Raw genomic sequence first — 12444 nt, forward strand, 5'->3', positions numbered from 1 at the left:
AAATTCCATACAAACTTAAATAATTCTTTTGATTGTGTAAAGTTGCTTTGGGACAATGGCAATTGTTAAAAGCGCTATACAAATGAAATTGAATTGAAGTGAATTGAATTAATGTTTTGAGTTGTTGTTTGTCCTGGCTCACTATAGGCCGAAGTGAATGTCCCAAGCTTCTCAAACATATTGCTGAACTGTAAGGTTCTTACTCGAGTGCTCCCACTTCATCTTGGAACTGCAGTCACCAATGTAGAGAGAAAAGCAGTCCGTCAGCAAGTGCATGCAACAACTCAGACAGAGACAGTTTAGCACCATGAATATTCTGTGAGTTGTCTGAAATGTGGTCACCCACAACAATGTGTCAGATACTTTGGTCATGAATATTTGTTGCTGATGTCTATATTTTTTGTATCTGCAAGGTTATATAAGTATGACCTAAAATGGTAAAAGCCAAGCTTAGGGGAAAGCTGGAAAGGAAGTATGGTAAGAGCATAAGTCACAGAACCATGTGTATAATGAGTTCTGATGTACTTGTTGGTGTAAATGTTTGTTCTTTGATTGGAGGAATTTGGGGACACTGATCGTTGTATTATTTTGCTTAAGATGTAACTGCTTGTTTATTAAATCAATAACAGGACTACCGCCCATTGTGAGTTTTTTGGAAAGAAAACCCTGGGGGCTACATTCTCAAGGACTTAAGGTGAGTTTAGAATTTTCCCCAAATTGATCTGTACAGACTCTGACACAGAGAGTGGTTCACTCTAAGCCGGTAAATATTTCTTATTGGTTACTGGGGAAATATTTATCAGGAAGAGCATAAACAAATGAAGAGATGAAGCCTAACCTTTGTGTTAAACTCTGAGGACTGGTATCCATGGACATTGTAATCTTGCATGACGATGCACATCCGTACACTTCTACCCACACTATCAACACTCTGCAAAAACTTCATTTTGAGGTGTTAAAGCATCAGACTTTTCACCAGAAATCAGCTCTATGAGGAAAAGGATTCACTTATGATAAAGAAGAATTTCTGTCTTGCTTGTTGACAGATGAACAAAGTTTATTGAAAAGCAGGGAGATTATGTCAATTAAAAAAAAAAAAGATAATTAAAATAAATTCTACAGCCAAAGTGCGGACAATTTTTGACTCACCCATGAGCAAACCAAAATACATGATGCAAACCAGACTAAAGGATTCTAACCAAACTAAAGAATTAAATCTACAAATGCCAGGGTTTTTTTTTTCTCAGTACCTCCAAACACTTCTAAATCATAAGTGGATCTGGATATTGCCAATTTTAAACCGTGCATATGCAGTAATAGTGTGTAAAAACTTATTGTATTAACCTGTAATAACTGCTGCTTGTTAACACTTTTTTTTATAATTAATTTAACAAAGAAGTCGGATAATTGAGATTATTGGAGTGGGACACACAGTGGGACATTGGAAAAAAAATGGAAATATTACTATAAACAGAATTATTAAAATACTTCAATTCATGGATAAAAGAGTTATACACCCTTTTATTTGATGTGTACTCTAAGAACACATCAAGTTGTTCAGGCACGTATAAATGGAAAAAGAAAAAACTGGTTTGAGTACAAAATAGCTTAATTATGTTTTGGTTGTGTTTTAGGGGGAGTCATGGAGCTATAAACCTCTGAATGACCTCACACATGGAGGAGGCAAGATTCAGCCTGGCAAAAACATAGAGATATTGAAGAAACCTAATTGGAAAGAATGCAACAGTCGGGGTTCCAGTAATAACCCTTGAGCTGCCATCTGCTGAAAGGTTATTGCTGCATAAATCCCTTGGCACATACACAATGCCTGATCATGTACCTTCATGATTTGTTTCTTAGATTTGTGCAGGTGAGCAGAAAAGGACAAGAGGACAAGAGACAAAATCTCATAATCTTTGTTGATGATTTATCAGTTCTCCAATCCTGTTCTGGTTTGTTACCCACCCACCATTTGTCTTTCTTACCATCTCTATTATTTAACCCCATAGATGAATTATGTTTTTTTATGGATGTGGAGGGTTTATGATTCGAGTCCAAATAATCAAATCGCAGATGCAGTAAATCCTTGGTGCCTGGCTATATCTTTGAAAGACATGCCAAGACATGCAAAAGATTGAATTTGCGGGTATTTAGCAAGGCATTAGGTATTCAACATAAGATGTTTTGTGCATTGTTGATGAAAGCTTGTAGTCACACGCATACAGTATATAAAAAACTTTTACTGTATATAAAAGCATTGTCAGTGACCTAGTTAAAATTGGGTGACAGAAGTGAAATGTTTTCTGCTTTTCTAGCAACAAGTCCTACAGTGCTTTTCTGCTCACCGTTGTTGTAAAGAGTGTTTTTTTTTTTTGTTTGTTTGTTTTACCACATCCTTCCTCTCTGCATGAACCAGTCTAGCCTTGCATGAGTAGACAGGGTACACGTGTTCCTCAAATGTGTGTCAGTGTTGTGTAGTGTAATCATTTTTTTTTTTTTAATGAAGCAGGACACATTTGTGCAGGGGTGGGGGATTTGTCTGTATGTTGCATTAAATATGCTATAGACTGAAAGACAATTGCATGATGATGGAAGACGTTTTTATTTTAGGCACTTTGTATAAAGAGGGGCATTAGATCTTTTTAAATAATATTCAGAATTCACTGCTTATTTTAGAACCAGGTTGATCAAATATCACTTGAATTGAAAATGAAATCTTCTTAGCATGCATGTGAGTATATATGGTATATATAGTTTACAAGGGTGAGGAATCTATTGGCTATTATCTTTTGTAGAAGCATTTATGGTCCCCCACCTGCGCTAAAAATAATTTAGTTTCATGTGTACCATAACTGCACTGCATGTGATTCCAGTACTAATATAGACAGGTCAGCCTTGAGGCCTGCATATGCTGCATGCCCTCCACCTTTCTCAAAAAAGAATGCTATTTAATAATTCTTTTAAGCATACTGAATATTGAGGTTAATTTAAAAACGAAAGAATACATAATGGAAATAAAACTTGATATAAAAACAATCATTCATCGAAATGATGGAAAAAAAAGCAAATAGTATGTAAGCGATATGGGTGGAGGCAGACATGGTGAAAAGGGAGTACTCAAAGGTGTGTGTTTATGTGTGTGTGTGTGTGTGTGTGTTCTCTGTTTAAAAGAGGAGATGCGTGTGCCTCACTTACGACTTGACAAAAGATCCTCTGGACTGTTCATCATCTTCATATTTATCTGTGCTTCCTAATCCCACTGCATCTTTGGCATCATGGGAAGGCAGAAGATTTTCTTGGACAAAATGATGCAAATTTTCCGAATCCGAAACCTCCTAGTACGCCAAGCTCTGGCGGAGTGCCTGGGTACCCTCATCCTGGTGGTGAGAATTAAACATGCTTTAATCTTACATGTCTATAACCTGCTTTTGTTTTTATCATTCATGATGATGTGACAGTTTCTATTTAGCAGTGAAACATTTTTAAATCTGGCACTAAATGATAAAACTTGCCCTATAATGAAAAGGCGGGGGAATGATATGAGGTCTGCTATAGAAGACTGACATAAAAAGTCCAGTTAAAGATATATGGATCCAATGCTAGCTATAAATGTGGAAGGATTCGGCCCGGATAAAAACTTGCACATGGCACCCATTAAAGAAAAATTTTCCTTTAGAGATCAAGTATAAGAGATTGCAAAATGCCCTAAGGAAACAAGAAAGTGTGGCAGTTAAATCGAATGAGATAATCATTGCAATATAATGATACATCTCCCACAGGGATAGAAACCTATGTATTTAAATCATTATATGTAAGTCAACATATCTCTTAAAATTCTAACACACACTAAGAGAAGAATTGTTTTAGAAATATGGACTGTTAAAACGTGATGTAGGGAAGGTTTTGACACATTTACTCAATGACAGGCTTTTGGGTGAAACTGTAGTTATGTAAAAAAATATATATATTATTTTATTATTTTATATTATTATAATTATTATAAATTATTATTTTTTTTTTAATAAAGGTTAAATGATGTGTTATATCAATTGGTTGTGGCAGAAAATGTATCCAGTGACATTATGGCTTGGTCCTTCTTGCTCAGACACACACAAGAAAATGATAATGCTTGAACTTTGCAAAGAACTATTGACAACCTATTTATGTAACAGTATGGTATAACATACATGCAGAGATGTTACTGCTTCAGGGAAAGTATGTAAAGAGATTAAACTTTTACGAAAGGTTTATTAAACTCCTAAACATGTTTTTTTTTTTTCTAAATACTGTAATATGTCATTTAAAAAGTAAAGGGCTTAAAAAAACATCAGTGATCATAGTGAATAAAAGGTCTATCCTAATTTGGTTCAGGTGGTGTCTGAGACAGCGATATGTACGTAAATCTTTCCTAAGCCCATGTTGTTTTCATAATGTCAAGGGTGGATCCTTTTGATTTTTTTTATTACACAATGTAGCTGGGGTTTGGAGCCTTTTAGGGGATAGAACAGGTATGCACATGCACACATACACACACGCACACACACACACTATTCCTTACCTATATATGGTTTTAATGGCTTCACCTCACATTCTTTGACTTTAGAGACAAAAACAGGTCCACTAAACCAAATATACCCTCTGAAATCACAACCATTTCCTGTTTTGTAACCATGGAATTTTTGACATATTACAATTCTGGGAAGTTTTTTTAAAATTGTTTTCCCCAGTGTTTTTGAATAAAGAATGTAAATAAATAATATGCTACTGTATGTTAAAAATTTATACCAGCTTCATGCACTTAGAACAATATGTCAGTGTAGCATTGCAATATATAGGCCTAATAGAATTTTTATTTATAGTATATAATTTGCAGTTTCTTATATATAATTATAACTATATATATATATATATATATATATATATATATATATATATATATATATAACTATATATATATATAATTATATCATAAGCATAATAGTATGTCTTTAGGGATGGAAAATATTATTTCTTGTAGGTTTTTTTTTAAGTTTAGTTTCTTAGCCTTTTCACAGATATATCTACTTTACACTAGCAAAGGGTCCTTTACAAAATGTACACTTTATTATTCAACAAACAATAACATGAAAACCACTAACATAATCTAACATTACAAAATGTCAAATCTTCCTCATAAAGACATCAATAAAAGATACAAGAAAATCTTTGTTGTGTACTGTAAATCGTTTTAAGATAAAATGTATTGTGTTAAATATACCACAGTATATGTTGTACATGGAATGTAACTAAAATGTGGCAAATAATTAAATGTACTTAATTTCCTTTGCTCTTTTTTTTTCAGGAAGTAAACTAAAAAGACACAACATTAATTAATTCCAAGAATGCCAAAGAAAAATATTTAAGATTTACATTTATGTAAGATCTACGCCAACAAAATGGCAAAAATTAGCCCTTTAAATGTACTATTGAAAAACTAATGCAATGTCTTTGATTTAAATGAGTCATTTGTACATGCAATACATACTACAATAAGTCTTTTTTTTTTTTTTTTAATAACCTGCCTTGTGCCTTATGCTCCCTGGGATAAGCTTTAGGCCCCCATGACCCTAGATAAGCAATATAGATAATGAATGTATGGAGAAAACTCTGCTCAAGGTTAAACTTATACTGTTGAACATCTTGAGTAGTTCAGTCTGATGTGGCTGAAAGCTCCTCTCATAAAGCCTGAGTCCCAAGCTTCATTTTTAAAAAATGTTTTTAGAAATATGTCCAATTTAATTAAAAAGTAAAAGGAATCTTCATACTAAATTCAAGAATATTTTTATAGATAACACAGCGGGTTTTCTCTTCCGAATCCAGATGTTTGGCTGTGGTGCTGTAGCTCAGTTAGTTCTGAGTGAAGGATCGCATGGAATGTTCCTGACGGTGAATTTCGCATTTGGTTTTGCAGCTACACTTGGGATTTTGGTGTGTGGCCAGGTTTCAGGTGAGATGTTATGAATGCTGCTTGTGTTTTTGAATTTATGGCACGTTTCCTTTTATTTAAAAATTAATTAACTAAAAAAACCCACGAAATACTTTTTAAATGTACTTTTATGCCCATTTTAGCAAGGGGGACAAAGACAAATAAAACAAAACTAAATAAAAAATACCATGGTAAATGATAAATGGAAAATATATTTTTTTACATAATCTATATATATTAAATATAGCACTTAATGACTTTTTAGTTTCTAGTGTTTTTTTTCTAGCTTGCTTTGTTTTGAACAAAATGTATTTTGTTAGAGTATAGCAATAAAATTACCCATTTTATGGTGCTTTTGGTTTTAGTTGTTTTTAGTGCATTTTGCACAAATTGATCAACCTGGATGTTAGCTATCGCTTATTTATGTGTAGAGTGCCGATAATTCTGCTAGTTTGACAGTAAGATGTATTGTAATTGCATTATTGAAGTTTTGTAATTCATCCTGCCTCATTCCAAAATAACCTTAATGTTCTACAGGTGGTCACTTGAACCCAGCTGTGACGTTCGCCCTTTGCATTCTGGGTAGGGATCCATGGAAGAAGTTCCCTGTGTACTTTCTGTTTCAGACTCTTGGGGCATTCCTTGGCTCTGGAATAATATTTGGCATGTATTTTGGTGAGTAAGAGTAAATTAAAGGTAATTTAATACCTGGTGAGAAAAACTGGTCAGATCAAAGTTAATTAGTTTGTACAAAAGTTTGTTGATCTCATGATATAGATGTTTAACCGGTAAGTTCTACACTCTCTATAGCCTGCATACTTCAATGGACAAGCTGTCGTTTCCTCTAACTATTTTATAGCTTTTTGTGCCTCTTCTATGGACTATCGGCTCTACTCTCCCCCCAATTTCTAACTCAGTCCATTTTGTGTAATTACAGATGCATTTTGGGAGTATAAGAAGGGCAGTCTGATTGTGACGGGAGAAAATGGTACAGCTGGAATATTTGCCACGTATCCATCCAACCATCTTAGTCTTATCAACGGCTTCTTTGACCAAGTATGTCACAAGAACCACACATTCGATTTTTCACAATATCTGCTTAAACTAATTGAAGGAATTTAATGCATTATATTGATACAAGAAAAAAAAAGCCATGAGCTAAGAAAATAGATGAGAATATAAGGAAATAATATTAATAGCAGTTTCAAGAAGTCCTGGCTTAAATTACTTAATTTGCCATAAATTGCATTTTGATAAAGGGTTCTGTTCTTTTTGTGCAGGTGATTGGCACAGCAGCTTTGATCGTGTGTATTCTTGCCATCGTGGACCCCTATAACAACCCAATCCCACGGGGTCTAGAAGCCTTTACTGTTGGCTTCGTGGTTTTGGTTATTGGCCTTTCTATGGGATTTAACTCAGGCTATGCCGTGAACCCCGCCAGAGACCTCGGACCCCGAATCTTTACTGCACTTGCAGGCTGGGGCACTGAAGTCTTCACGTCAGTACTTAACTATATTAATTGAATTTTACTATATTTAGTAGAGTAGATATGTTATGACTGCAAAATGTAGATTTTGTAACAAATGTATAAATAAGCAATTCACAAACTACCTATTCTATAAATCAGTATTTTGGATGCATGTGTGTAAACATGCTCTACAAGAACTTTGTGATTAGAAGCGCTACATAGGCAGAATGTTTATACACAGGACTAACCAGCCAGTTCATCTAATGCAGGTGATGAACAAAAGTTTAACATACAGTATATCCCAACAGATTTGCCTAGTTTTTAGATATGTTGCTTCAACTGTGAAATGTAACTGTGACATTTTGAAATGTATACACAGGAATACATATTCTTGGTGGCCTGAATTACTATTTGGAATAAATGCGCAGGTTTTAAACAAAATGCATATATTATGCATGATATGTAAGGTTTTATGTGGTATATAAAACATTGAAATGCCTTATGTCTATAGCTTTTAGACATTGCTCGCCTTTTAAGCATTCAAGCCACCCCCTGACTCATTCCCTTCACACGGAGGGCATATTGATTTAAAATGCACTGATGTTGAAAAACCATACATTTCTCTCCCTTTAGCTTGTTGCTCTAGGTTCAACTAACTAAAAATATACTAATTGCATCTACTATCTCATTACTCTCCTACAGGGCACACGATTACTGGTTCTTTGTCCCGATCTTTGCACCATTTATCGGTGCCATGGTGGGTGTTTTGGTGTACCAGCTGATGGTGGGATACCATCTGGAGGGAGATGCTCAAGACAGGGGACAAGCTGAGGCCCACGAAGAGAAAGTAAGGCTGAAGGCATATAAAGTGTCTGGGTAAAAGGGCTTTCATGTTCCGTCTGGCATTAAGATCGTATATTCCCGCTACTCTGTGCTAAATCCTGGACAGTATAACTCCCATGTTTTCTTTGGCACATAACATTTGTTTTGCCTTTCTAAGGGTTGTCTGTGTGCCTTGTTCTCCATAATTCCCTGAATGTTTGTCTTCTCTTATTCACTGCTTTAGATGTATACCTAGACAAGTCTAGACATGGCTAAATCCTCTACTAAACGCACAAACCACAAAATCCTCACTTCACTTTTGACACATATTAGTCTTGTTCAAAACCAGCTGTGACACCACTAAGAGCAAGTCAAAACTATTATGAACATGTGCTTTTCTTTTAATACATAAGTATACCTAAGAGGAACAAAAAGGAAGATTTTAGACTGGGGCCTGAAATCTACAAAATAATAAATTTTTACCATAATTGTACAAAAAATAAAGAAGAAAAAAGAAGAAGACAGAATTAGATATTAGAGTAATATTATTATTAATTATTAGAATTTCACCTTGATTAGAGCAATTGCTTGCTTTTTTTGAATGATGCATTTAATGTTACATTCATTATAAGAAGGAATAACAGAAGTCCTAAGTTTTCTGTGGTTACTTTAATGTTCTGTGTTCTGGATACGTATCTTTTATTGAACTTTTTTTTTTTTTTCAATTTGTGTTTGTTTGCACCTTAGTAATGCAAAAAGCTTTTTTTCATTCATATGTACTGTATATTCATCTACAAAAAATTTAACACAGTTTGTTGCTAATATTTGTATTTTGAATTTTTTTTGTCAAATACAAAGTTGCAAAATAAACAAAATGATCAGCAGCATTGTCTAAAAGAGACTTTGAAGTATTTTTACACTTATCATAAAAGCTGAATGAGTGTTCTTAAATTTAGAGCACTGCACAGCAAATAAATCACTTAAATGTTCAAGTGTTACTTAATACACCATGGCCAGCCTTCCTCTCATCTCTGCCAAAAAATCCCCCTTGAGCCTTAAGGTACTCATAAAAAGCACTGAGTCTTTTCCAGCTTCATTAAGCATAAAGCAGACAAGTTGAAGGCCATTTCCAACAAAAATATGCCATAAATAAAATCTGCTTAGCTGAAAACATTCAATAACGCTTCTTTCTTGTTTTGTTTTGTTTTGTTTTTTTGAATCACAGATTTAAAAAGAGCTAGGATACTGATATTATGGGAAAAATGTATTCATTTTGGTGCTTGTCTGTGTGCATGCATGTGCCCTTGGAGTAGAGTGAAACTGCAAATCACTCATTCACTATAGTGCTTATACAACAGGGTCACATGGGGTCTAGAGCCTATACCAGGGCACTCCGCGACACTCACCCACACAATATAGGAAATTTTTGGAAACACCTATTAGCCTAATCTGCATGTCTTTCAACTGTGAGAAGAAACCTGGAGAACCCGGAGGACAGCCACACCGAACAAGCACAGGGAGAACATGCAAACTGCACAGAGACAGGCAGGAATCAAACCCTCAACCCTGGAGGTTCGAGGCTGCTGTGCTAAAAAAAAAAAAAAAACACTATGCCAGCATGCTGCCCACTGCAAATCAATAAAAAGTTATTCTGACTGTTCCTGTTATAAACCAGTGATGAGAGGATAACTTCACCCCCAGACACAAAGCTCAAGGACAGACAGAATGGTTTAATGAGCATAAACATGATGTAACTTATATCCTATGGCCTTCACAGTTACAAGGTCTCAACCAAGTGGAACACCTGTGGGAGAGTCTGACATGATGTGTTAGACAGAACATGAATTATTAAACATGAATCAATGCAATATTTTTGGAAGATAGTTTTTAAACATATTATTGATTTTTTATTTTATTTTTTCTTTAATTTTTAATTTAATTTTTTCTATTAAGCTTTTTAGTTTAAATGACATTGTACTGCCAATACAAAGGCAGCAATGTTTCGGTTATTGACCCTAAATTAGAGGGAGCTTAATTTAGACTATTATATGTACACAGAACTATAGCCAGTTACCATTATATTCTCACTGACAGCTATTTTCTATTTTATTTTTTACAATATACTGTAGGTCATCTTACAAAAAAAAATATGACTTAATTGACATTGACAACATACAATATTTGTTATATTGATATTATTCATTATGATGCTGGACATCTACTTTACAGGCTGTCCCCTACTACGAGTTCTGTTTCAGGAGCACGCTCGTAAGTTGGATCTGTTGGTAAGGCTGACAAAGTGAGTCTTATACTCCTTTGACATTAATATACAATATAAAGTATACCAATTCACTTAATGGAGTTATATCTAGCCCCTTTCCCAACACTGCCTTCATGTGGCCAAAAACTATAACCGCTATAGTTCATAAGGAAATGAATCTCACAGTAAAATGTTGTCTCTGCACCTTTAAATTACGAGGGGAATCCCAGACGCCATTTTGTCTCTGGGCTAATTTTCCCATGAGAAATAATGGAAACTTCAATGATGCGTTCCACAACCCAAAAATGTTCGTATAAAAATATTTAATAGAAAATATAAAGTAAAAATTAAACTAAACCTGCACTTTACCTGTTCACACACACATGCACGGACGTTGACTTTACTTAGACTGCAAAGTAAATTACTCGCAATGCAAGGTTTTACTGGTTTGTGAAATATAACAGTAATGTCTCTGCGTCCTTTAAATTGCGAGGGGAATCCCGGGCGCCATTCTCTTAGCTGTTTTTGTACAATAGCAAAGGTATTCATAACCCTTGAAATTTTCCACATTGCGTCAAATTACAACTGCAAATGTATTTTATTGGGAATTTATGTGATAGACCAACACAAAGTGGCACATAATTGTGAAGTAGGAAAAAATGATAAATGGTTTTAAAAAAAAAATTTACAAATAAAAATCTGAAAAATGTGGTGAAGTTTAAGAGGTATGAATGCTTTTACAAAGCACTGTAACTAAGCAAATAGATAAAATAATTCCATTGGATAATTACTGCAGTGATTAATATGTTTCAGCTGGGAACAAGTTATTTAACCCCAACTAATGGAGTAAGAAGTTTCTAATTTCTTAAACAACCATGTTAGAAAACATAACCAGTGGTTACAGCAAAGATGTTACTCTGTTTCAGACTAAAATTGGATTAAGAACTGTAAAACACATTAATAAAACCTGGAAGGATAGTGATGAACCATTAACTTCGAGGAAGAAACACAGTCAGGAAAAAAAAATCCTGAATAAGTGTGATGAGATATTACACAATTTTTAAGAGTGAAAGTAAAAGTATTCCCACACACACAATGTGAAGAGAACATATGGGATTGGGACTAAACAGCTGTGTAACCTTAAAAAAAACACTTACTGTATCAGTGAGGTAAATTGGAAACAAGGCTTCAATTTTATAGGGAGCATAAAGAATGGACTGTGGAGCCTTGGGGGAAAAAGTATTAGAACATTTACCCTGTTCCAAAGTGATGAGTGTATCCAGGTAAAAAGAGAGGCAGATGAAGTGATGCACACATCATGGTTAGTGCCTATCATACAAACCTGAGTATGACCAAGATTTTCCATCAGTGGATTTTTTTTCTTCAGTGGTGGCACAGGCATATTCATCATGACAATGTCAGGATTAATCTGACTGAAATTGTAAAAGAGTGGTTCAGTAAGCAAAAGACAATTTTCACACATGGATTGTCCACCACTGAGTCCAGACCTTAACCCCATTAAAAATCTTTGAAGGCTTTATGCAGCTGTCTGACTCTCCCATCATCAATACAGTAGCCTATATAATCTTGGAGAAAGATTAATACGACTCTGGACTGAAATAAATGTTATGACACTGCTTAAGCTAATTAAAAAGATTCCACGGCTGCATCAAAGCAACAGGTGGTCTAACAAACTATTACAGTATTTTGCAGTGTATTTATCAGTATGATTCTATAGGGAAAATTCGGACCAACATTAACTGTCCATTAATACGAATGTGATATGCGCTGCACACACTGGTATTTAATTTGGATGCAATTTTCCCAGTTGCAAATCATTTCTTTGCATCACAATTCATGCCTTTCTGCCCTGTAAAGTATATTATTTGGGCAAAAAGGAATATATAGTGCTAAAAATAGGACACAGTA

General features: G+C 34.6%; 1 protein-coding gene across 1 annotated transcript; it reads left to right on the forward strand.

Annotated features, from left to right (window-relative positions):
* The first annotated feature begins 678 nt into the window (after positions 1–678).
* On the forward strand, positions 679–9152 carry aqp3b (aquaporin 3b). Its single transcript, XM_053478362.1, has 8 exons — positions 679–694; positions 1635–1790; positions 3172–3383; positions 5860–5986; positions 6503–6640; positions 6903–7021; positions 7246–7463; positions 8136–9152. Exons 3-8 carry the CDS (start codon positions 3276–3278, stop codon positions 8311–8313), a joined length of 888 nt encoding a protein of 295 aa, XP_053334337.1. The 5' UTR covers positions 679–694; positions 1635–1790; positions 3172–3275; the 3' UTR covers positions 8314–9152.
* The last annotated feature ends 3292 nt before the right edge of the window (positions 9153–12444 follow it).

The sequence above is a fragment of the Clarias gariepinus genome, chromosome 19, assembly GCF_024256425.1.
Source record: "Clarias gariepinus isolate MV-2021 ecotype Netherlands chromosome 19, CGAR_prim_01v2, whole genome shotgun sequence".
Classification (NCBI taxonomy): domain Eukaryota; kingdom Metazoa; phylum Chordata; class Actinopteri; order Siluriformes; family Clariidae; genus Clarias; species Clarias gariepinus.

What these genes read in the sequence shown, in the direction of transcription:
- aqp3b (XM_053478362.1), top strand. Translation starts at nt 3,276, where the DNA reads ATGGGAAGGCAGAAGATTTTCTTGGACAAAATGATGCAAATTTTCCGA. An exon ending in AATATTTGGCATGTATTTTG is followed by an intron (nt 6,641 to 6,902) that starts GTGAGTAAGAGT and finishes GTGTAATTACAG; the next exon opens with ATGCATTTTGGGAGTATAAG. An exon ending in TGGGGCACTGAAGTCTTCAC is followed by an intron (nt 7,464 to 8,135) that starts GTCAGTACTTAA and finishes ACTCTCCTACAG; the next exon opens with GGCACACGATTACTGGTTCT.